The 26096-nt window shown below is 48.0% G+C and overlaps 1 protein-coding gene across 4 annotated transcripts in view; it reads left to right on the top strand.

Annotated features, from left to right (window-relative positions):
• Positions 1 to 26096, top strand: part of Cars1 (cysteinyl-tRNA synthetase 1) — a 56963-nt gene that overhangs the window by 6361 nt on the left and 24506 nt on the right. For 2 of the 4 annotated variants that reach the window (XM_050137157.1, XM_050137156.1), the window contains 6 exons: positions 7267 to 7515; positions 11244 to 11335; positions 12645 to 12733; positions 13334 to 13430; positions 14015 to 14113; positions 15566 to 15715. In XM_050137157.1, the coding sequence (XP_049993114.1) occupies positions 7267 to 7515; positions 11244 to 11335; positions 12645 to 12733; positions 13334 to 13430; positions 14015 to 14113; positions 15566 to 15715 (776 nt within the window). Of the gene's footprint in view, positions 1 to 7266; positions 7516 to 11243; positions 11336 to 12644; positions 12734 to 13333; positions 13431 to 14014; positions 14114 to 15565; positions 15716 to 26096 lie in introns of those variants that run through there. The other 2 variants (XM_050137158.1, XM_050137159.1) reach the window with 2 other exon arrangements.

Below are 26096 nucleotides of genomic sequence, written 5' to 3'. Positions count from 1 at the left end.
ATCCTACCTCTCCATTCAGAGACTCACACAGCCAGACGTCTGGTAAGTGGTGAGAATCCTCCCCGCTGACTTCTACCACGGGGACAAGACCTAAGAGCACTGTTCTGGTCCTGTCAGCAGGGGGTTTTTGTTATTTAGAGGGAACAGGAGGGCTAATGGCTCAGGTGAAAAAAGATGTCTTAGGGTTCCTGTTGTTCTGATGAACACCTTGACCAACACCACCTGAGGGAAGAAAGGGTTTAGGTCAGCTCACACTCTATCTCTGAGGGCCGACAGGGCAGGAACTTAAAAACAGGGTGTGAACCTGGAGGCAGTTGCTGTGTAGAGGCCATGGAGGGGCTGCTTACTGACTTGCTTTGCTTGCTTTTTTTTTTTCTTTTTATTAATTAAATTTTTTTCATTTATGTTACATCCTGACCACAGTTTTCCCTCCCTCCTCTCCTCCTGTTCTCCCCACTCTGCCTCTGCATCCACTCCTCTGATCCTGTTCTGAAAGGGGCAAGCCTCCCAGGGTGTCAACAAAGCATGGCATATTAAGTTGAGGTAGGACTAAGCTCCTTCCTTCGTATTAAAGGCTGAACGAAGCAACCCGGAATGAGGAATAGGCTCCCCAAAGCCAGTCAAAGCTTTAGGGAAAGGCCCTGATCCCACTGCAAGGAGTCCCATAGATAGACCAAGTTATACAACTTGTCACACATATGTAGAGAACTTCGGTCGGTCCCATGTGGACTCTTTAGCTGTCAGTACATGTTAGGCATTTTCTTTAGATGAGCCTCCCCTCTCTGCTGATGCAAATAATCCCAATCAAACCAAATTAGATCAAATTAAAGATGCCCATGTTTAGTGGGGTGCTCCTGGGTAGCCCTGGGGAAGCATGGAGAGGGGAAGAGAGAGAGAAGGGGAGACCATGCGAAACCTGGAGACCACGTGTTCATTCTCTGGGGGGGGGGGTCCCGACCTTCCCTGGGGAGGGTTACTGTTTGGTGGACTTTCTTGAACCTCCCTGGGGAGGGGGTCACTGTTTGGCTGGCTTTAGACTGAGGCAACTCCCAGGGGAGGGAGCTTATTCCAGGAGCTGGGGTGAAGCTCCCAGCCAAACAATCCGGACTTTTTGTATAAAGGGGCGTTAGGGAGCTGAGGTGATGCTTTCAACCAAACAGTACGGAGTCCGTGAGTTCCTAAGTCCAGGTTAGTTGTTTCTGTGGGTTGCCTTGTGGTGGCCTTGACCCCCCTGGCTCGTACAATCCTCTTCTCTCTTCAACAGGATTCCCAGAGCTTGGTCTGGTACTTGGCTGTGGATCTCTGCATCTGTTTCCATGGGTTACTGGATGAAGGCTCTCTGATTGCAATTAGGGTAGTTACCAAACTGATTACAGGAGATGGCCATTACTGCTAGGAGTCTTAGTCTTAGCTGAGGTCATCCTTGTGGATTCCCTTGAGTTTCCCCGGCACCAGGTTTCTCCCTGATCCCAAAATGCCCATCCCCCACCAAGACGTCTCTTTCATTATTCTCCCTCCATCCTGCCAACCCACCCCACCCGATCCCTCATGTTCATCACCTTCCCCCACCCTCCCACCCCCCATCCCCCATTTACCCAGGATATCCCTTGTATTTCCCCTTCCTAGGGAAATCCATGCATCCCTTCTTGGGACCTCGTGTTACTTAGCCTCTCTGAGGCTGTGGGTTGGTGAAGCTCTTTCTCCATTCTGTAGGCTGCTGTTTTGTCTTATTGACAGAGTCGTTTGCCTTCCCGAAACCTTTTGGTTTCAAGAGGTCTCATTTATTAATTGTCGATTTCAAGTGTCTGTGCTGCTGCTGTTACATTCAGGAAGTAGTCTTCTGTGCCCATGCATTCAAGTCTACTTCCCACTTTCTCTTCTGTCAGGTTCAGTGTAACTGGATTTATCTTGAGTTAGTTCTTTGAACAAAAAAAAAAAACTTGAGTTTTGTGCAGGGTGATAGATATGGATCTATTTGTATTCTTCTACATGCTGACATCCAGTTATGCCAGCAGCATTTGTTGAAGATGCTCTCTTTTTCCCATTGTATAATTTTGGTTTCTTTGTCAAAAGTCGGGTGTTCATAGGTGTGTGAAGTAATGCCAGGGTCTTCAGTTCGATTCCATTGGTCCACCTGTCTATTTTTATGCCAATACCATGCTGATTTTATTACTGTAGTTCTATAATACATACAGCTTGAAGTCAGGGATGGTGATACCTCTGGAAGTTCCTTTACTGTACATGATTGTTTTAACTATCCTGGGTATTTTGTTTTTCCATATGAAGTTGAGTATTGTTCTTTCCAGGTCTGTAAAGAGTTGTGCTGGGATTTTGATGGGGATCAAAATTGAATCTGTAGATTGTTTTTGGTAAGATGACCATTTTACTATGTTGATCCTATTGATTGATGAGCATGGGAGATTTCTCCAATTTCTTTCTTCAAAGACTTAAAGTTCTTGTCATACAGGTCCTTCACTTGCTCAGTTAGAGTTACCCCAAGATATTTTATATTATTTGTGACTATTGTAAAGGGTGTTGTTTCCCTGATTTCTTTCTCAACCTGTTTATCATTTGTATATAGGAGGGCTACTGATTTTTTTTAAGTTAATCTTGTATCCAGCCACATTACTGAAGGTATTTATCAGCTGTAGGAGCTCCCTGGTAGAACTTTTGGGGTCACCTATGTATGCTCTCATATCATCTGCAAATCACAATAGTTTCCTTTCCAATTTGAATCCCCTTGATCTGCTTTTGTTGTCTTATTGCTCTAGCTAGAACTTTGAGTACTATATTGAATAGAAATGGAGAAAGTGGACAGCCTTGCCTTGGTCCTGATTTTAGTGGAATTGCTTTGAGTTTCTGTTTCTCTCCATTTAATTTGAATTTTTTTTTTTTTTTTTTTTTTGTTTTTTGTTTTTTCGAGACAGGGTTTCTCTGTGGCTTTGGAGCCTGTCCTGGAACTAGCTCTGTAGACCAGGCTGGTCTCAAACTCACAGAGATCCACCTACCTCTGCCTCCCGAGTGCTAGGATTAAAGGCGTGCGCCTCCATCGCCCGGCACATTGACAGATTTTTATATGTTGAACCATCCCTGCATCTCTGGGATGAAGCCTACTTGATCATGGTGGATAATATTTTTGATGCGTTCCTGAATTCTGTTTGCCAGTATTTTATTGAGTATTTTTGCATCAATGTTCATGGGGGAAATGGGTCTGTAATTCTTTTTCGTTGTTGAGTCTTTGTGTGGTTTGGATATCAGGTAACTGTAACCTTATAAAAAGAATTTAGTAATGTTTCTTCTGTTTATATTGTGTGGAACAATTTAAGGAGTATTGGTATTAGCTCTTCTTTGAAAGTCTGGTAGGATTCTGTACTGAAACCATCTAGCCCTTAGCTTTTTTTTTTTTTTTGGTTGTGAGACTTTTAGTGACTGCTTTTATTTCCTTAGAGGTTCTAGGTCTGTTTAAATTGTCTTTTTTTTTTTTTGGTTTGTTTGTTTGTTTTTTGGTCTAGATTTAATTTTGGTTTGTGGTACTTCTCAAGAAAATTGTCCGTTCCTTTTAGATATTCCAATTTTGTGGAGTATAGGTTTTTGAAGTATACCTTAATGATTCTCTGGATTTCTAGTGTTTGACATGTCCCCCCTTTTGTTTCTGATTTTGTTAATGTTCTCTCTGCCTTTTAGCTAAATTGGATAAGGGTTTGTCTTTTTTGTTGATTTTTTTTTTTCTCAGAGAACTAACTCTTTGTCTCATTGATTCTTTGTATCGTTTCATTGATTCTTTTTATTCTTTTTGTTTCTATTTTATTTATTTTAGCCCTCAGTTCTTTCCTGCCATCTCCTCCTCCTGGGTGTGTTTGCTTCTTTTTGTTCTAAAGCTTTCAGGTGTGCTGTTAAGTCCCTAGTGTGAAATTTCTCCAAATTCTTTTTGTGGGCACTTAGTATTTGGCAGACCTGTCCAGTGGTGAAATTGGGGTGTTGAGGTCTCCCACTATTAGTGTGTGGGGTTTGATGTGTGCTTTAAGCTTTAGCAATGTTTGTTTTGTAAATGTGGGTGCCCTTGTATATTTGGGACATAGATGTTCAGAATTGAGACTTTGTCTTGATGGATCTTTCCTTTGATGAATGATGTCCTTTTTCATCCTTTTGATTAATTTTAGTTTGAAGTCTATTTTGTTAATTATTACCAGCTTGCATCTTAGGTCCATTTGATTGGAAATCTTTTCCCAGCCCTTAACTCTGAGGTAATATCTGTCTTTGAGTGGTAGTGTGTGTGTGTGTGTTTGTGTGTGTGTGTGTTGGGTTTTGCTGGTGTGAGATTTCCTATTGCCTGTGTTTGAATGGGTACAGCTAACTTCCCTGGGTTAGAGTTTTCCTTCTAGTACTTTCTGTAGGGCTGGCTTTGTGAATAGGTATTGTTTACATCTGGTTTTGTTATGAAATATCTTGTTTTCTCCATCTATGGTAGTTGAAAGTTTTGCTGGGTTTAGTAGTCTTTCTGGCTGACATCCATTGTCTCTTAGTGCCTGCAAAACATCTGTCTAGGCCCTCTGACTTCTAGGGTCTCCATTGAGAAGTCGGGTATAATTCTGATAAGTCTGCCTTTTTTCCTTTGCACCTCTTAATGTTCTTTCTTTATTCTGTATGTTTAGTGTTTTATTATGTGATGAGGGTACTTTTCTTTTAGTCCAGCCTATTTGATGTTCTGTAAGCCTCTTCTACCTTTATAGGCATGTCCTTCTTTAGGTTTGGAAAGTTTTCTTCTATGATTTTGTTGAATATATTTTCTGTGCCTTTGAGCTGGGATTTTCCTCCTATTTCAATTATTCTTAGGTTTGGTCTTTTCATGCTGTCCCAGATTTCCTGGATGTATGTGTTAGGAATCTTTTGAATTTAACATTCTTTGACTGATAAATCTATTTCTTCTACTGTGTCTTCAACAAAAGATTCTCTTTTCCATTTCTTGTATTCTGTTGGTGGTGCTTGCATCTGTAATTCCTGTTCGCTTACCCAGATTTTCCATTTCCAGAATTCCCTCAGTTTGTGTTTTTATTGTTTCTATTTCAATTTTGAAGTCTTGAGCCATTTCCTTCACCTGTTTGTTTTTTCCTTGGGTTTCTTTAAGGGATTTATTGATTTCTTTCACTTTTTGTTTGTCTCTTCCTCAATTTCTTTAAGGAAGTTTTTCATTTCCTTTTTAAAGGCCTCTATTATCTTCATAAAGTTATCTTGAAGATCATTTTCTTGTGCTTTGGCTGAGCTGGAATGTTCAGGTCTTGCTGTTGTAGATCACGGGGTTCTCTTGGTGCCGTATTCCCCTTTCTGTTACTAAAGGTATTCTTACACAGCCGTTCACTCATCCGATTATAGGTCTGGGTGTTGATTCTTGTGTTTGTCTTTGTTGGATGGGTGTTTTGTTTCTTTACTATCTATCTCCTTCATTGTCTTCCAGCCTGAATGGGTAAGGGTTTTGGTGATTGGCAGAACCAATCAGGTTCTGTAGGATGTCTGTAGGATGTTCGTTCAGGTCCAGTAGGATGTCTCAGCTGAGTTTTTTGGGTTCTGGATTCAGCCTATCCTCACATTCTTCTGACTGATGTTGACTGTATCTGTGCCTATAGTTATAGTCTGTTCTTCTAAAGATGTGGGCTTGTTCCTGTGTCTGTGGAGTCTGCTGGAGTTGCGGGGAAGGGCAGGTCACAGGAAGGATGAGGAGGTGGGTGGGATTGGGTGGCAGAGTAGATCTTGAGGGAACAGAATCCAGTGGGTGGTGACAGTGGTGCAGCCTGCAGGCAGGTCCCTCACCTGCTGGCTGCTCATCTTGCTTTCTTACACACTCCAGGACTCCCTGCCCAGGGGTGGCGCCACCACAGTGGGCTGGCTCTCAATCACTAAATCAGAAAAGGAACTACAAGCTTGTTCGTAGGCTGATCCAGTGGCAGATGTTCCCAACTGAGGTTCCCTTTCCCCAGATGACTAGCTTACACCAAGCTGACATAAAACTAGCCAGGGTATGGGGTAAATGTTCAACCAGGCATCTGGTTCTTACTTCAGGGCCATATTAATGTTTTATCGTCTATACGTTTCCCCTTAAATAAGACATCTCGATGGTACGGGTCTAATCAGCCCATGCCTAACGTAACTGTGGTCTCGGGCAGTTGGTATTTTTTAATTTTCGGGATGCTATGGCTCAGCTTAGATTTCTGTCCTCAGGTAACCCATGCAGAGTTACCTGGAGTCCTCCACACTCTGAGTTGTGGGTGGTGGGAGTCATGACTGTTGTACCCTTTGTAGTGGGTGCGTCAGTGAAGGGGTCAAGTGTCTTCAGAGCAGCTCCTTCTAGCAGCCCTGAGCACTCTTGAGAGGGCTTGGACAACCTGGAGATGTGACATCTTGCTTCTAGAAGCCATGTTTGTTCCCACATCTGCAGGCTTATGCATGGTGATGTCACGTGCTGAGGGCTCTGCAGCTCCTACCCTCTCCATAGCAGGAAAGTAACCATTTGATTAACTAATTTGTTTATTTTGTGGTGCTGGCAATCAAAACAAGAGCTTTATACTTGCTAAGAGATTCACCTGCCTCTGCCTTTCCTGGGATTAAAGGTGTACATCACCGTGTCCTACCCAAAGTTAGTCGTTTACGCAATCCCTGGCAGTCAGAGCACTCAGGATGCTGCAGACCACCTCTGTATGCATCCGAAACCTTCCCATGAGTTCCAGGAGGACATCTGACCTGCTCCACTGTCATCCTGCCTTCCTCCTGCCAGCCACTGGTCTGCATGGCCACCCTGTGGTCCTTCCTCTTCTGGATGTCTGACATTCAGGAAAGAGCTTTGACACACACTCTCTCCCTTTTTTTTTCTTTTTTTTAAAAAATATTTATTTATTTATTATGTATACAATATTCTGTCTGTGTGTATGGCCAGAAGAGGGCACCAGACCCCCATTACAAATGGTTGTGAGCCACCATGTGGTTGCTGGGAATTGAACTCAGGACCTCTGGAAGAGCAGGCAATGCTCTTAACCACTGAGCCATCTCTCCAGCCCTGACACACACTCTAGCTCCTCTTCTTGGGCAGCCTTCTGTGCACATGCCTGGTGTTCTGAGACCTTTTCCTTGTTCCCATACCCCCTGCCTGTTTGCCTGGTGTTGCACCTCTCCTACCCGCTTGCATGACATCATGTGCCCTTCTGCCTACTCCTGCCTGCCTGATGTCATGTATTGCCTGCCCTCTGGCCTGACGTCCTATGCCCTCTGTCTTTGCAGCTGCCGACTACAGGTCCATTCTGAGCATTAGTGACGAGGCAGCCAGGGTGCAGGCCCTGGACCAGCACCTCAGCACGCGTAGCTATGTCCAGGGATACTCCCTGTCCCAGGCAGATGTGGACGTGTTCAGGCAGCTCTCAGCCCCTACTGATGACTCGAGGTTCTTCCACGTGGCTCGGTGGTTCAGACACATAGAAGCGCTCCTGGGTGGCCCCCAAGGCAGAGGCGAGCCCTGCAGGCTCCAAGCAAGTGAGTAACAGCAATGAACCTCTGCTCCAAGGTCAAGGGCATGCGGTGCTACAGGACAGTGGGTATCCTGCTGGAGACTCACCTCCATATTTCAGTCAAAAGTGTTGCCGTGGGGCAGAAGCCATGCTTGCTGGGTCTGGTAGGGTTATATTGCGTACCCAGAATGGCAGGGCTCAGAGACATCATCACGTCACCGGGGACCACTTCAGGGCCATACTGCATGCTGCTACAGGCCTGTCTGGGGTTCAGTTAATGCTTTGCTGGTAGTGGCTCTTGGTTCCCGTCTTTAGTCCCATAGGTGACATTTGTTTCTCTTCACGTGTGACATCACTACATATTAGAGCTGTATTCATTGACGATGAACCTTTAAAAAAGCAGACATGAGTCTCCTGCCTGTGGTTTAAGATGAAGTCAGCCATGCCTGTGGGTGTTGCTGGTGTCCCTGGGCACAGTTGTTAGAATGGGGAGGCTCTACTGGAGGTTCTCACTTGGGACCCAAATAGTTGGTCACCTTCATCTGGCCATTTGGCAATCCTCCTGTCCGTGGGTGCTCAGTTCTGAATTGCCTAAGGCTGTTGAGCCCCAGTTTCTTGTGGCTATAATACATTTCTCCTCCTTTATGTGGAGAGGACTGAATGCTGACTTAATGGTAGTCCCTGCTGGTGGCCTCCTTGAAGCTTTGCAGACTTGGGGTGGGGACCTTGGAACATGTGGAGGGGTCTCCTGGGGTCTTGACTTTTATGGATTATCCCGAGTAAACCCCCTGCTCCAGCCTCGGTGGGAGGTGTGGCAGCACAGGTCTTCCCTGGACATCTGCTGTCCCAGGTGTCTTCTCCAAAAGGTGTAGGGAGTCAGATTGTCTGAACACTATGCCCCAGCTTCAGTGAGATCAAGGACCTGGTCCTGGTTTCAGCAACCACCCATGTAGGCTTCCTTTTTGGTCCTGGGGAGAACTGAACAGACACACCACTGTCCGTCCAGTGAACACAGCGGAACATTATTTCTCAGAGACCTCATGACCATGAGGGTCTTCCACTCCAGTCAGCTGTTGTCTACTGAGGCTTCTCTGGGGGATGCTTTTGTGTGGAGGATGGGCTAAGGACAGCACTAACAGGATTACCCTGCTTCCTCCAGCACACAGCTGCCTATGAGGCCATCAGGACCATGTGAAAAACGTGTTAGGTCAGATGTCCCTTAAGCAAAATGTTCAGAAGCTTAGCTGGAGGGAAGGCAGGTTAGAGCTGGGCTACCTGACTTTGGCAGGCCCAGGCTCCAGAGTCCAGTGTCCACACCATGCCTCTGGATCAATAGTAGCTCTGCTTCAGTGTGGCTCTGAGGACTGGAGCTCTCCCTGTCGTGATGTCTCTAATTTGCCTTCACCAGCCTCCCCTCTTAAGGCTGAGGCCTTAGCAGCAAAGGGCCCTCTCAGACATGGAAAATTCCTGTGTTCTTCTCAGCCTTCATGGTCCCCTTACAGAGGAGCCAGCCCTCTTCGCACCAGCCTCCCGTCCTCCTTTCTCCCGTCACCTTGTCACCCTCTGTGGTTCAGCATGGTGATCCACTCCATCCCGGGGCTTTGAGCTTGCTTGGGAGCTCTTACCTGGAACTGGGGCTCAGCCCGTTTGGCCCCTTGCTTCCCCCAGCTCCTCTGGAGGCAGCAGACATACTGTCACTGCGGAAAGGGCCTGCCGGAAGCCAGGGCAGAGTATTTAGGGAGGTTCAGGTTCTGAGTTCTCCCAGGCAGATGGCTCAAGCATTACCTCATGCTCCTGGGCCAGTCTGTTGCTTCCCAGCCGCTTCTCCATCTCTGGACCTCCGGCCTCTTACATCCCATTTTCAAAGTGTAGCTGTCTGTGCTACAGAGCCACCTGTTGGTTCAGGGGCACTCTGAACATGCTGAACATGCCACCACAGTGCCCAGCCTGGAGTGGTGCTGTTCCAGGCTGACAGCACCTAGGAGGTTTTGGGGACACTGACATTGCTATGGTCGTTGGGTTGGGAGGTTTCAGGAAGAGCCTGAGAACTTCACTTGTGTGTGCCCTCTTGACCCAGGGAGCCTGTGCGCGGCAGGCTGTTGTATATCTTCTCTGTTGTGCCCCCTTTCAAACTGGAGTGTGTCCCTGCCAGGTGGCCTTGAAGCCTGTCGCTGGCTGTGAGACTGTGGTAGCCGTGAGGAGAGCTGAATGCTGAATGTGGCCCAACTTCACAGGGGCTCACCTTCAGCCCTCAGAGTAGTAGCCCTTGGCAATGTCTTTTTCCCGTGAGACTGCAGCAGCACCTTCATTTTTGGTGTCACCTGTGGGTTTTATGAGGAAGGACAGTGACACAGACCTTTCGTCACATCACAGAGTGAGACTTTCCCATAAGGATGGGAAACTGAGGTGTGCTCAGAGTGAGCTGAGACTGCATTTGGTGTCTGACGAAGGTTTGGGTTTTCCTCCATCCCAGTCTGTGGCCACCTGTGACTGGATCCTGAACTCACCGGGAGGAAGGAGCTCCTGCTCGTCTGCCCCCACGCAGTGGACAATGTCTCCACCCCCTCCCCCTGTTATCCTTATCTGTTTGTTACCAGTGTCCTCTATTCTATCTAGTGTGACCTGGGCAGGGATTGGAGCCTGGAAATGGCCTGTGCCCAGAACAAATTTCTCTATGACTCTCAAAGTGGAATCAACAGGTTAGCAGGCACAGGTATCGGCAGTTGCTCATAAAAGTCAGAGGTGACTGAAGGCAAGAGAAGTATCCATGGTGAGGGAAGACTAGGACCAACCAGGCCAGCTCAAGACCTCCCTGTGCTCAGCAGAGGTGAGGGGGGCTGATGGACTGGACATTAAAAAAGTGTATTAGGGTCTACCACAGGTGGCCCTGTGTGATCCATACACACAGACCCACAGAGGGGAGCAACACAGGGCCTGGCTCTTGGCAGGGCTAAGGAGGAGGACAGGTGTGCCCCCACCGAGCACAGGAGCAGGCTGTGGATGATCACATGGTTTCCCGGTGGGCTTCAGTCAGCTTTACTGGACTGAGATTGTGAGACTTGAAGCATTACCCTTCTGACACCTTAGAGTTCCCGGGCATGCAGATCAGAGCAGCCTTTCTCGGGACTAGAGGCAGCTGTCTTTGGGAAAGGGCCTACAGGTCTCAGGCACATGCCAAGGAGGGACTGTGCCATATGGTGTCCAGAGAGCAGGTGCTGCCTGAGAGAAAGGGTCTGGGCCGTGGAGCCTGTCAAGCCAGTGTGGATCAGCCTGGGTGGGGGTGGAGGTGCAACAGACTTGTATTCAGAGGTTAGGGTCAGTCTGGCTATCAGCCAAGCCAGATTTGGTGATGCTAAGGACAGAGATAAGGAAGGGCTGGAGACCATTCTCACCCTGACCTTCGTTGCACCTGGTGACTTGTAGGTGGCCTGTGTGTCACAAATTGTCCAGACTCTTACCTTGCCCAGGCAAGTATCCCGAGGGCTGGCGGCAGCCACATCTTGTTTGTTGGGATGCAGCACTGTGCAGAAGGTGAACTGAAAATCACAAACCACGCCTTCAATCCCAGCACTAGGGAGGCTAAGGACTGAGGATCCTAAGTTTAAGGGCAGCCTGAACTACACAGAAAATTCCAGAAAGGCCTGGGCTACAAAGTGAGAACTTGTCTCAAAAGTACAGTTCTGTTGTTCAACCCAGGTGTGTTGAGAGCTAGTTGTGACCTGCTGTGTGACATGTCTGCTCTTCTGCCTCCAGGTAAAGGCCGGCGAGTGCAGCCTCAGTGGTCCCCTCCAGCCGGGACTGAGCCCTGCAAGCTTCGCCTGTACAATAGCCTCACCCGGAACAAGGTAAGACGGATGAGATGTCCTTGCAAAGCAAACTATAGCCTGTTAACCACATGGCATGTTCCCTCATCTTGGTTCAGGGTCCTTCTGTTACTCCTGTGCTGTGATATGGACTCTGCACCTTCTGTTACTGCTGTGCCGTGACCTTTGCAGCCCAGACAGAGTTGTGCTCTAAAACTAGGGCACAAATACTTTGTATACAGTGCTTTGGGAAAGCCTGCCTGCTGGCCTCCTGGCATTGCCCAGTCGGGAGTGCTCAAGGTCACCATCACAGCCAAGCCAAGTGCTGGCAGCTTTCAGGAGGGCTCCTGGCTATCAACATTGTCCCAAGCCAAGCAGAGTAGGCAACATGGTCAACCTGCCAAGTGGTGTTGGAGCTTGGAGCCCAACATGTGCCAGGATGCCAGTTCTGGCTCTTGACCTGATAGGCTCATCATGGTTTGCTCTACTTAGCTCATGGCCGTGGTGGCACAGATTTCAGAGAGCTTTCCAGTTGTGGGCTTGGTTTTTGTTGTTGTTTGTTTGTTTTAATGGTTTATTTTTATTTACATGTATATGGGGGGTGGGGTGGGCATATGAATACAGTGTCCACAGAGGCTTTAGATCCCTTGGAGATGAAATTACAGTTGGTTGTGAGCCCCCCCCAGCATGGGTTCTGGGACTGAATTCGGGTCCTTTGAAGCAGTATGCACTCATCTCTCCAGTCTTTTGGCTGGGTTTTTGGTCAGTATACATGCTTAGCAAGCAGGAGATAGGTCTGGGACAGGTCCCATCTCCTTATGTGACTCACTGATGATGACACTCCCAGAGAAGTCTGAGAATATCGAGGTGCTCTGGCTTCTAAGCCAGGTTCCTGTGGGAGAGGAAGCTCACGGCCTTGTACTCTGTCTGGAGAAGACAGCATCAGTGCCAAGCTCCTGAAGTGGCTGTCTGGAGCAGGTTGTCGTCAGGCTGGTACTTGTTAGCTGCAGCTCCTATAACTTGCATCTCACGTCAGCAACTTTGCCCCTTCCCCACTCTGAGGAGGAGGAAGGTTCCAGGGAGGATGGGGTGAGGATGTCTTCACCAGGCTCCCACCACACAGCTTACTAACTGTGCCGTGACTTTATCAGTAAACAGGAGACAGGAGGGTCTTGATGATTTAGCTCAGGCCTATCATCTAAGTATGTGGGAGGTGGAGGCAGGAGGATAGTGAGTTCAAAGCCAGAGCCCGGCTCCCTAGGCAATCGCTTAGTGGGCTGTTTGTGGCTCCTTTTACTGTGTGTGGAGTTTCTTGAGTTTCTGGTGATGGCATTCCTTGTTTTTTAACAAGGATGTATTTATACCTCAAGATGGGAAGAAGGTGACGTGGTACTGCTGCGGGCCGACTGTGTATGATGCATCTCACATGGGACATGCCAGGTAGGTCTGGGCCTGTGGATCTACACTGCTGGAGGATTAAAGACAGCAGAAGGGACATACACAGAGCTTGTGGTTGCCCTCCTGGAGTCCACCCACACTATCCCTACCCCAGTGGACATGTGATGTGTCTACCACATGCAGACTTTAGGTGTAGTGAGTTGTGACCCCTTCCCTGCCACACACACACACACACACAAACACACACACACACACATTTGTGGGTGTGACTTTTCAGAGTTGATGGCTGATGGGGTAAAGGTCATGGGTCCTGCCCCTAACAAGCTGAGTTTCCTTAGCCCAGGAGCCTGGGCTGGAAGTGCTGAGGATTGCAGGGTTTTCCGATTTGGGGCTGTTTGCATATGAACAAGAGGCCTTGGGGACGGAGCCCACACTGAAACATGGCATCTTAACAGTTTTGTTCATGAAACATTATTTCATAGCGTGGAAGTTTTCTTTTCTTGGCATCATGTGGGTGCTCAGAAAACGGGATTTGGGGATGTTTCTGGTTTTAGGGTGCTCAGCCTGTGCATGTTCTTCCTGGAGTGTCCAGTTCATGGGCAATGTGTGCCAACTGAGGAACTGTGCTTTCCTCTGCTGTAGGTCTTACATCTCCTTCGACATCCTAAGGAGAGTGCTGAGGGATTACTTCCAGTACGATGTCTTTTATTGCATGAACATCACGGACATTGATGATAAGGTAAGGGGGTGCCTAAGTTAGCACTCGGGTCTGAATAGGTGACTTGAGAGGAAGCAGGACTTTCAGATAAGAAAAACAGCTGCAGAACATCACATAGGACGCAGATTGAGTGTGGGGCCAATCTGGGCGTCTTTGGGAGTTGCAGGACTGCCTGGGCTACATGAATGGACAGATGGGCTGGAGGACAGACAGGCTCGGGTCCCTGCTGTGAACTGATACCATAGGTGATGCAGATGGAGGATCTTGCACACAGGCATGCAGATGCTGTTAGACATTGCACATTCTGATCATTGGCTAAGAGTCCATCATTCCTGGCTTTTTACGGAGCAGGCCCACTCTGTATCTCACTGGCTAAGGAAGCTGGGGCCTCAGTGACCTGTCCTTAGACACCCAGAAGTTGACAGACCTCAGCCCCACTTTGCAGGTACAGGTGGAGGGTGGTAATAGTGTCCCACAGTGCCACACTGTGTGGGACCTGTGTCTGTCCCCGTGGTCCTTCACCATCACTCAGAGTTGCAGTGTGAGCCATGTTCTGCACGTGGGAGGGAGTAGACTCTGTCGTAACCAGTCTCTCACCTTGGCAGATCATCAAGCGGGCGCGGCAGAACTACCTGTTTGAACAGTATCGGGAACAGAAACCCTCGGCTGCCCAGCTTCTGAAGGATGTCCATGCTGCCCTGAAGGTAGGCCCTGGATTCCACCCTGCCTCCTTCTTGTGCCTCTCAGGCCCTGGGCAGGCCCCTGTCTGGGATGGTGTTTGACCTGGCAGTCGTTTCCAAGACAGTACTCAGACCAGCTGCATTAGGGTATCAAAGCTGGTGTCGCCCCTGCCAGGCCCATGAGACAGTCTCCAGGGCAGAGTCCTGCAGGAGATGATGTGGAGTAGGTGATGCTCCTGACGCTTAGGGAAAATATCTGCTCTATCTCCATCCCTCTTGGTAGTACCTGATAGAACTGCTCTCTGTCCTCAGTGTTTGGGGTCACAAGCGATATGATGCCCACTTTTACCACAAGGTAAAAGTTCTTGTCGCATCCACGGTGCTGTAACCCCCGCTGAGAAAGTGTGTTCTCTCCAGTTTCACACCTTTATTCTGAGTGAGCCTCCTTTTAATGTGTAAACTCTCATGTTACAGTGTCTTAGGTATTTCCCTATTGCTGTGCTAAAACACCATGATGAGCAACTTAGAGAAGTTGATTTTGGCTTATGGTTCCAGAGGGATGAGCCCATCATGTCAGGGAGGCTTGGCAACAGTTAGCAGGCCTGTTAGCAGAAGCAGGAAACTGAGAGTTCACATCCTCAAGCCCAAGAACAAAACAGAGAGCAAACTGGAATAGGAGAGTGTGGCTTCAAGCTCTCAGAGCCTTACACACATACACAGACACACACACACCCGTGACATACTTTCTTCTGCAAGCATGCACCATCACCTTGGGTCCAAGTGTTCAAATCCCAGAGCCTATGGGAAACAGTTCTCTTTTAAGCAATCATACTTATGGTAAGAACGGATCGTTCTGATTCCTGTCACACACCAACCTTAGCAACTACAATAACAAAGGCTGGAATGCTCAGAGCATTGTCCCTGGGAAGGATTAGGCCTGAAGTTAGAGCATAGCTGTCTTTGAACTGTCAGACTGAGAGCTGGGGGAGGTGGGGCACCTTTGACATGGGAGATAGCCACCAGCTGTTGGGGCTTGATGGATGTACATTTTGTGCCCATTTTGCATGGGGGACAACTTGCTTAATAAAGTTAAGCATCCTACAGTGTGTGCTCAGACTAAAGGAGCAGGAGAGGGTAGCAGGGACTTAGGGAAGCCATGGCTACCCCTATAGTCCCTAGAAGGGAAAACTGAGGGAGCAGTGTTCTTGGGAGATTCTGAAAAGACCACATGTTGTTGAGAGAACAAGACTGGGTTTTCTTTATTTATCATCAGAATAAAATATCACCAAATAAAAAAAAAAGCAAAAAAAAGTTAAGCATCCTGTGTAGCCACACGTGAAGAAGGGTAGCAGATCTGCCTGGGTTGGGAGCTGAAGTCTGGGAGTGGGGAACTCAGTGCTCTGATGCATTGAGTCAGCTTTAGGAAGCAGTGTTCTGCGCTGTGCCTGACATATTTGGTGTATTCTACGGTTGTAGCCATTTTCAGTCAAGTTAAGCGAGACAACAGACCCCGACAAGAGGCAGATGCTGGAGCGGATCCAGAACTCTGTGAAGCTTGCCACAGAACCACTGGAGCAGGCTATGCACTCCAGCCCCTCTGGAGAGGAAGTAGACAGCCATGTGCAGGTGAGTTCTTCTGGGTTTGTATAAAACGTCATATTCTGCACATGGTTGATCCACATTCAGAGTCAATGTGACCCAGACCCGTGGCTCCATTCTTATGTGTTCAGTCAGTATCCCATCCTACCTGGGAACCCCAGCCTCTGTAGTCCCATTCCCAGGCATGGAGCTCAGCACCAGGGAGACGATCCTGGCTCCCTTGTGGACCCAGATTATGGCTCCCTTTCCCCCATGCTTGCTCCTATCACTTCTACTTAGAATGCAGGGGAGCAGCCGCCTGTTTTCCCTTTCCATAATTATCCACTGGATCTTCCCTCGCATTTCTTGGTAGCAGAAAGCAGAGCCAGCAATTGAAGGTGAAGTGAGCAGCAACTTGTAGTTTGCAGTGGAGCTGGGACTTTCACACTTGCCAACTGTCCTACCATAGCAGCTCTCTGGACACAGGGCCCTTCCGCTTTCTGCTAGCACCCCCTGCTGGCCACTCTGTAACTCAAGGGAAACCAGACAGGAAAAACGTGGCTACAGGTCATCAAGCAGCACAAAGGTGTGCAGGGCAGAGACCTGGGCTTCTGTGTTACTGACTTGGGGCCCCCGCCTGAGCTGACTGACCATCCTACCTCTTGCTCACTCTTTCTGTTCGGGTTTCTCTCTTCTGTGTTCCTACATGACAGAGTCTGGTGTTGATGATGGGACCATGTGCTTTGCCTCAGGTTGTATTTTTGAGGTGGGCCCACATTGCCATTCCTCTGGGGCAAGTTTGTAGTGGCATTTCATTTTTTTTTTTAAATAAATAAAGCTTGCCTGAAGTTCAGAGAGTAAAACAGCCATACTGGCCAGCCTTATAGACCAGGCCCCAGTAACACACATCTTTAATCCCAGTAGCCACACTAATTTGCCATAGAAACCGGGTGATGCATGCCTTTAAACCCAGCCCTAGAAAGGATTATAACATGGGAAGAAGTGTCTCTCAGACACAGTCTCATTCTGAGATTCCTGGAGGCAGGATCGCCATTTTCAGACTGAGGCCAAGGTAAGAGCCAGTGGCTGGCTGTTTGTTTTTCAGAACTTCAGGTTGAACCCCAGTATCAGTCTCTGAGATTTTATTAATTGTGCTTCACAAGTTTCTCTCTCATGCTTTTGCGGCCTGCAGTCAGGTGACCAACAGTCCCACTAAAGTCATTCCCCAGTTCTTCCACCAGTTCCCATCTTAAAAAAGTCACATTCCCGCCCTCAGGAGGCCAAGGCAGGGGAATTGTAGCCAGTTCCAGGTCAGCCTGTGCTGTGTATGGAAACGTGTGTACGTACAAAGTTCCGATGATATATGTAACATAAAAACTGCCATCTTAGCCGGGCAGTGGTAGTGGGCGCCTTTATTCCCAGCACTCAGGAGGCAGAGGCAAGTAGATCTCTGTGAGTTTTAGGCCAGTCTGGTCTACAAAGCAAGTTCCAGGACAGCCAGAACTGTTATACAGAGAAACCCTCTCTTTAAAAACAGACAAGACCAAAAAAAAAACAAAAAAAACTGCCATCTTAACCCTGCAAGCACACGTATCTCACAGTACCAGGATTGCAGGATTGGCCGTACTTGCGTGCCACTGTACCCACACCTTTTCAAACTAAAGCTACCTATGAAGGACTGGTTGCCCAGCCCCTTTCCTAGACCCTGGCACTGCATCCTGCCTTCTTTGTCTGATTGTTTTGGGATCTTGAGTAAGTGGAGTCCTAATTCTTATTATTGCTGGCTTCTCTCAGCAGTGTCTTCTGGCTTTGTCCATGTTACAGTGTAGGAGCTTCTGTTGTGCCGTGGACCCTGGCTATGCACGCCCGTGTCTGTGCACATTCATGTTTGCTGTTGTATTACTGAAAACATTGTGTGCAGGTGCTCATTCAAGACCCTGCTTTTAAAAGCATTTGGCCTGTGCCAGAAGTGGAATTTCAGGATCCTACTTTGATTCTTCGTTCAGCATTCTGAGGAATGCCATCCTGATTACACAGTACATTTGTGCGTTCTCAGCAGTGCTTGTTGCCCTGTGCCTTTGGTACAGCCATCCAGTGGATGGGAGGCAGTCCCTTTTGTGGCCTATGATTGCCTTTCCCGGCCGCCAGCGCCTCAGAGTTTCTTTAGGACATAGTCTAGCATAGGGAAGGGAATTGCTGAATATTAGACCATATATTTGGGTGACTCTTGGGAGTCCCCAGCACTGACCATACACATTGCCAGGGTCTTGGAATGGTCTGGAGACTCAGTGTGCAGTTGTATTGTTTCTGCTATTGGTCACAGTGATATAGTTAGGACACCATCATGCTGAGAATAGGCAGATGCTGCAGGATTCCACACACAGCTCTGAATCAGCCTACACCTAGGCAGAGCATGTGCTGCCCTGGACAGATCAGCCATGTAGGAACTGCATCTCCCAGGGAAGCCCACAGGAGCCTCAGCAGTCAGGGCTTCAGCTTCTCCACTCAGCACAGTCAACAGCTGAGACTCCAGGAAGCAAAGCAAGGGCTCCATCCCCGTGGTCTCCAGTGTTAGAGCAGAGCCCATGGAGGCTGCTGCAGCAGGGCTGGGTACCAGATGCTCAGCAGAGGGAACCTGGCCTTCCTCAGGTGGCAGCCTTGTTCTTCTGCAGATGCTTGTGAGTTTGCCAGTGACCATACTCAGCATGTGCACCTTCACCTGTCTTACTGGTGTCCCCTTCTTTCCTTTGTCAGTGAGTGTTTAGACTTGACTCTGTGTTGACAAAGTTAACACTGTGACTTGAACATCTCTCCCAGAGTCTCCTGAGACAGTTCTGCTGCCTTCTTGGATGAGGTGATTTGGGCTTCTATCATGTCCCTTCCACTGCGGTTGGTGACTTTTTTTTGAATGGTTCATAAGCATTCTACTTCCTCCTCTGCCCACTAAAGCTTTTCACTTAACTACATTGCTGACACTCCTGTCTCACAGTCTTCCTGCCACTGCTTTTCAGTGAGCAGATAGCCTTAGTTTCCATCCAGGTTTATCCCTGTTTGTTGTTTGAGTCTGGGGTCTCAATGTATATCCCAAGCTAGGCTAGAACTCTGTGGCCTGGACCTCACACTCTCTGTGCCGCGGTTCCCGAGTGCTAGGATTGCAAGCCTGCTGTACTGTTGGCAGCCCTTTCTTATAGTTACATTTGATTTGTATTTTAATAATTAAAGCTTGCCTGAAGATCAGAGTACAAAACTAAGCCACTAGAGGCCAGGGAGTGGTGGCACACACCCTTAATCCTAGGACTCTGGAGACCTGGCAGACAGATCTCTGAAGTTCAAGGTTACCCTGGGCTATACAAAACCAATCCAGAGGGCTGGAGAGGTGGCTCAGCTGTTAAGAGCATTGCTTGCTCTTCCAAAGGTCCTGAGTTCAATTCCCAGCAACCACATGGTGGCTCATAGCCATCTGTAATGAGGTCTGGTGCCCTCTTCTGGCCTGCAGGCATACATGCAGAAAGGATATTGTATACATAACAAACAAACAAACAAATAAATAAATGCTTTTAAAAAAAATCCAGAAACAGATCCAGATGGTGGTGACTCACATGTTTAGTCCCAGTGTTTGGAAGTTACAGGTCTTTAATCCCAGCACTAGGGAGGTGGAGATAGGAATGATATGGCTGGGCGGAGAGAGAAATATAAAGGGGAAGAGACAGAAACTCGCCCTAGTGTGGAGTCTGAGGTTTGGTGGAGGCACAGTGCAGTCTAGGCAGTCTGAGGATCATTTGGGTGAGACTCATCACCCAGCCGAGTGTGTCTGTCCTGTGCACCTGAGCTGGAGGCTGGTTTCCTGTGTCAGGTTGGGGACACTGTCTTATGCCAGAGAGGATTCTGTAGTCTGTGCTGCACCTCCTGTTCCTCAGCTGTGTTGTTGGAAGTCTGTGTGTCTTTGCTAGTTCTCTTGACAGCCCATCCTAGTGACACAGTGGTTTAGAGTCTCCTGGGAAGAAGGTCCTCCCATGCTGGATTGTTTGCCTCTCCTTTTCTAACCAGACCCCCTGCCTTCCCTCTCTTCCTTCCATGTCGGAGCTGAAACCACGGGTGCCTGCTGGGCACTTGGCTACTGAGCACCCACTTTTCCCCTCCCTCTTTTGAAGTGGGGGATGAGTCTCTTTGTGTTACCCAGATTAGCCTTGAATGCTGTTTGGATGCCTGAGCCTTCAGTTTGGCTAGGATTGTAGGTCTGTGCTTCCAGACCTGTCTATTTGGTTCTTAAAGGTCTTCTTTTTACCATGCCTTTGGACCCAGCAGGCAGAGGTCTGAGAGTTCAAGGCATGCCTGATCTATAACCTGAGACTTTGACTCAAACAAATCAACAAACAAAAAGTGTTTCTTAGAATAGACTCTGAGTCACATAGAAAGTGAGAGGTATTAGGTATTTCCTGCTCCCTACACAGCTGTCCCCATCAGCTGCACACCACCAGAGTCCTGTCTTTGCTACCATCTGGCAGCCTGCTGTAATAAGTGGTTGTTTGGCTTTGTGGTCAGCTTCCTGAACGTTGGGATTATAGATGTGACCACATGTGCTGTCTGTCCTGTGGGTTTGGACCCATGGGTGAGGACCTGGATCCGTCATCACAGACCTAAAGCTATGTGTACTCCACCTGCTCCTCTCTCCTCTGAGCTCCTGGTCACTGCTGCACTTCATGTGTCTCTGTAGACAAGCCTTCCCCAGGTGTGACTGAGTTACAATTGCATAGAATGTGCCTTTCCAGCCTGGCTTCACATTAAGAGTTCCCCCTCCTCTCCCCATACACACCACCTCAAATGCACACCACCTCCAATACACACCACTCCAGTGCACACCACCTCCAGTACACACCACCTCCAGTGCACACCACCTCCAGAGATACCTGCTGGACACCCTGCAGTTCCCTCAGTTCTGACACTCAGTGAAGAAGGCCGCAGCCTGTGAGGCTAAGGCCTCACAACTTCAGCTGCCAACTCCAAGTCATAAGCTGTCACCGACCTTGTGACCAGTCAGCTGTGAATCTAGTGTCCCCACAGTCCTCCTCAGCTTTAGTCAGTTGCCAGGACCCATTCCAGATCTCCCAGAATTAACTGAGATACATTTACTGGCTTATTAGTACAGCATGCAGGGACGAGGGCCAGCCAAGGCCATCACTCCTGTGTGCACCAGCTTCAGCTACCCACAACTTCCCAACTGTGTCCTTTGACTTTTTTGTGGGTTTTGTTGTTGTTTGTTGTTTTTGTTTATTGAGATAGGGTCTTTTCACAGTCTAGTCTGGCTTCATCCTCAGCGTCCTAAATTCTGGGATTCCACATGTGACCACCACAGCCCACCTTCTTCAGTTTCTTGTGAGCCTTCATGATGCAGGCAGGCTTTAGTCTATGGAAGGCCAGCCTCTGTCTGGTCCCTTTGTAACCTTGGCAGCTGGAATTCTCTCATGAGCAGACCCCATTTCCAGGTTGTCCCCTCAATGGAACAAAAGATGCTCCTTCACCCAGGGCATTTCAAACTATTTAGAGGCTTTGTGTAAGAAACCAGAGATGGGACTGGATGATGGCCCAGAGGTTGAAAGCATTGAATGTTCTTCCAGAGTTCCTGAATTTAATTCCCAGCAACCACATGGTGGCTCACAACCATCTAGGATGGGATCTGATGCCCTTTTCTGGCCTGCAGGCAAGCATGCAGACAGAACACTGTATACATAGTAAATAAAATAAATCTTAAAAAATATTTTTAAAAATTAAATTTAAATAAATAAGAAACCAGAGACAGATGTTGTAATTAGTTCACAGTACCACTGCTTCTCTTAGAAATGTGTTCTAAGTCTCCTCCATGTCCTTGTGGCCTGAGAACTCATGTCTTTTTAGCACTGACTAATATTCCATATCCTGCTGTCTAGAGGCACCCATTTGTTTATCTAAAGGATGTCTTGCTTCCAGGCCTGGCAGTTATAAATGAAGCTACTATAGACAGCTGTGTGGGGGCTTTGTGAGGACCTAGCTTTCCAGCTCTTTTGGGTAAATAACAATAAGTGCACTTGCCAGATCATACAGCAAATGAATTCTTATTCTTAAGAAGTCTTCTAAACGGTTGGCACCACTCTGAACTGCTCTGGCCTTGAGCGAGTCCCCACGGCTACGTCATCAGCAGAGTCCAGAATACTCTGCCACCATCATAGGTGTGGGGCTTTTGGTAACTGGGTTAGGTTGCTTTGTTTGTTTATTGGTTTGTGTGCATGTTTGTGCAGAAGTCAGAAGAGGGAGTCAAATCCCTGGCTTTGCAGTGACGGATCTTCAGGGACTGTTGTGAGCTGCCCATCATGGGTGCTGAGATTCAAATTTAGGTCACCATGGCTGAGCAAGTGATCTTAACCACTGAGCCAGCTTCCAGCCCCTGTCCTGTGTTTTATTTTATTTTGAAACAGGACCTTTCTGTTCGCCCTAGCTGTCCTGGAACTCACTGTGTAGAGCAGACTGGCCTAGAACTCGCAGAGATACACCTGGCTCGACTGTGTTTTAAAAAATTTGTAGTTAATTGATGGCATGTTTTCTCAAGCACCTTTTCGTGACTGTTTTAGATGGAGCTCCTTTAAAGAATACCTTTCAAAACGTTCATCTCTCAGGACTGGACAGTTGTTAGAAGCCCTGGCTGCTCTTCTGGGTTCAGTTCCCCACACCACATGGCAGCTCACAACTGTCTGTAAGTCTAGTTCCAGGGCGTCAAACACCCTTACAGGTACATACATGCAGGCAAAACACCAGTGCACATTAAAGGAAAGATGTTGATCTCCAGTTGTTCATTGCTACTTGCAGCAGTTACGTTTCTGGTCCTGTGATAAAACACCATGAACAAAGGCAACTTCCGGAAGTAGTTTGGTGATAGTGGTGCAGGGTGATGAATATGGTTCCAGAAGGAAAGTCCATAATGATGGGGAGGCATGGCATCAGGCAGTCAGAGCAGGAAGCTGAGAGAGCAAACTGGAAGTGGAATGATGCTAATCTCATGAGCTCTCAGAGGGGGTTTTCTTTCTTCTTTTTTTAAAAAATAAGATTGGTTGTTTTATGTTAGTTTTGTGTTACTGTCACAAATTCCCGGGGGAACTGACTTATGAGGAGAGAAGTCCTATTGGTTCAGTTTCAGGGATTTGGGTCCTTGATTGGCCCTGATGCTTTGGGTCTGGGGTAGGCCCACAGAACATGGCAGGAGATGGAGGATGCTGCTAATTTTGTGGCTGTTGAACTTGTTGTTTTTGTTTTTGTTTGTTTGTTTGTTTTGAGACATGGTTTTTCTCTGTAGTCCTGGCTATCCTGGAACTCACTCTTGTAGACGAGGCTGGCCTCAAACTCAGAGATCTCCCTGCCTCTGCCTCTCAAGTGCTGGAATAAAAGTGAGCACCACCACCTAGAGTTTTGTGGCTATTGGAAAACAGAGATGGGAAGGGACCACCCTAGTGACCTGACTTCCTTCTAAGCTCCATCTCCTCTACTTCATAGCCTATCAGTGCTGAGAGGCAACCCTACCTTCTTTGATACACACTCCTCTCCTGAAGTAAGTGTCATAGGTCATTGTGTGTGACTGTACCAGAACACTTGAGTCTTGGTAAGCTATAAAGTATAGAAGTCCAATCCATATAATTTCTGAGCCAGAAAAGTTCAGGGTCAAGGTATCATCCTCTGTTGGGGACAGAATAGAAAGAGAGGGCATGTGTCAGGAAGGTTGCCTCTGGCACTTCCACAGTGCACATTAATGTGTTTGTCAAAGGCCGATGACCTAAACACCTGTTAGCCGCACCTTCTCACACTATCAGCGCTGGCTGTGTCTGCAGCATGGCTTCTGGGGGACATGAAACCCAGGGCAGTCAGCTAGGCAGGCCTTCTCTCTACTTGAAAAAGGTCCCTCCCCCTTCCGTCATCCCACAGGCAACACAAGCTCATCTCTCTTCTATCAACTCTGAGAACTTGGTGGGGCTCCTGGAAGTAAGCATGGTGACCGGCCCTCTGGAAGCTGTCCCTGCTGAACCACCCAGTCTCTTTAGTTATTCGTCGCATTGCTGGCTTTGCTATTCACACTGGCTCCATGGCTGTCAACTCATGTGTCCTCTTGGCTGAACTCTGCTCTCCTGGCTGCTGTCTCCACCTCCCGTGCCCTCTAGAGTCTAGAGCTAAGAGGAGCCTGTGCTTTTCTCTGCCTCATACCTGCTGTGTGGTGGCGAAGTACTCTCTGTACTTCACACGGGTCCTTACCGCTGGTGCTGGAACTGAAATCCAGTCTTTATCACTTCCGTAGTTATACATTTGGAGGTCTTCTGATTATGGTTGGTTTTTGCTATGCGGTATTTCATCTGCTGTCATGGTGACTTAGTTCCTAGAAGTACCCAGGCCACTGGTACTGGATGCTGGATGGCCAGCATGGGCTTGAAAGCCTACCTCTGCTTTCTCTCAGCTTCATGCCCCCTTCCCAGGAGGCCAAATTCCTGAGCCTACCTCTGTCCCTCACTTAAGTGGCCTGTTTCTGGGACAGCTGTTAAAATCTAGCCACCTGCTTTCTGTCAGTCAGTCTACCCTAAAAATTAGTGTAGCCCAGGCTAACCTCTGTTTTCCTTCCTGAGTCTCCCAGGTGCTAGCATTACAGGTTGGGAGATCTAGTGTCTCAGTTTCTTTTAGCCTCTGTGTGGTTGCTGCATTGTGGGTTTCCAGGTAGTACAGGTGAGAACACAGAGCTCCCTCACAGCTCTCAGCCATACACTGTGGTCTCTTGTTAAAGCTTGTTAGGTGTCTCAGCTGTCCACCCTCTTGCACCTCAGTCTCTTGTCACTGAGGTCAGATTTGCTTTCATGACTTCCATCCTTTGCCCAGCACTTCCTGAACATCCATTGGTTCCATCACCCGTAGCTGTTAAATGCAGATTCCTGGGCTAGAGAGGGCTTAGCGGTTAAGAGTAAGTTTGGTTCCCAGCAACCATTGTGTCTCATAACAACCTTTGATTTGACTACAGCTCCTGGGGATATGATGCCCTCTTCTGGTCCCTGTTTATCCCTACACTCACATGGCAGACGCATATATGTTACTAAAAATAAATCTTTTTGTAAAAGCACAGGTTTCCTGCATCCCCTAGACCCCTGCTGGTGAGTGCTGACTGGGCTCTGTGGCCTGCCTTCTCACAGTTCCCAAGAATACTCTCAGTGTAGACTTCAGACCACATACTAGCTTTGGTACCACGACCTTTGAACAGACTAAATTTTGATGGTACCCACTTTCCTGGGGATGGGACGCACATGGAGCCAGCTTAACCCTAGACAAGACAATTCCCATTAGTCACACCTAGATGGGACATGACTAGCCTCTGAGTCGTCTCTGCTTTGGCAGCTTTGAGTAGCACGGTTTGGGAGGTCTAGTGGGAGGCCCAGCTGTTGACTGTTTGGAATGGTGTCCTTTTCAGTGTGGTCTCAGCATATGCTCCTTCACTTTTCCTTGAGCCCCTGGGGCTGCCCTGCTGGCTGCCGGCTCCCAACATCAGTGGGAACTGAGGACGGGATGCTGTCCATAAATTATTCTCCTGTTCCTTCTGTCTAGCTCCTTCTTAAGACACTCTTGTGGCTTTCTGTTGTCTCATAAGATGGCCGGGTGTGGTGCACTGCCAGCCTGTAGCTGTCCCCTGAGTTCTGAGAAGTCCTTGGGTGTTTCCCCAGGTTCCTACTGCTTCCATTCCTCCCTCTGGGATTCTGTCAGAGGCCCAGCTCTGTTCCGCCCTTCTGTTTCACCCCATTTTGGGTGACTTCAAGTTGTAACTGAACTTTCTTTTGGGCCCCCAGCTCAGAAATAACAACATGGAAACTTATTATTAATTATAAAAGCTTGGGCTTAGCCTAGACTTTCCCTCAACTAGCTCTTATAACTTAAATTAACCTGTTGTTATTAATCTGCATTCCGCCACGTGGCTTGGTTACCTCTCCTCTGTACCATATGTCCAACTTATTCAGTGTCTCACTTGTCTCCATCTCTCTTCTCGGAGTCCTTCCTCTCTTTCCCAGAAGTCTCGCCTAACCTCTTTGTGCCTAACTATTGGCCATTCTGCTCTTTATTAAACCAATCAGAGGGCACCTTGGCAAAGACATATCTTCACAGTGTAAATAAATATTCTGCTACATCAAGTCCTCACCTCTGGTCTCCAGCCCTGTCCTGTCCTCTGGAATGTTCAGTGGTCAGTAGACTTCGTTTCAAAGTTCCTCTGTTCACACCTGCCTGGACTGTTTCCATGTTATCTTGTAGCTTGCTGTTGCTTGTCATCTGAGGGTTATAGTTTTCTAGATATGACACTTGTAGATGCTCACTGCTTATCTGGAAACTCTCCTCACTCCCCCCCCCCCTCTTTCCCTACCTTTCTTCCTTCTCCCTCCCTCCCTCC

This window comes from Alexandromys fortis, unplaced genomic scaffold, assembly GCF_014885135.2.
Source record: "Alexandromys fortis isolate MF-2015 unplaced genomic scaffold, M_Fortis_MF-2015_v1.1 scaffold_3, whole genome shotgun sequence".
NCBI lineage: Eukaryota > Metazoa > Chordata > Mammalia > Rodentia > Cricetidae > Alexandromys > Alexandromys fortis.
The sequence above is the reverse complement of the archived record's forward strand: the minus strand, read 5'-3'. Positions and strand labels throughout refer to the sequence as shown.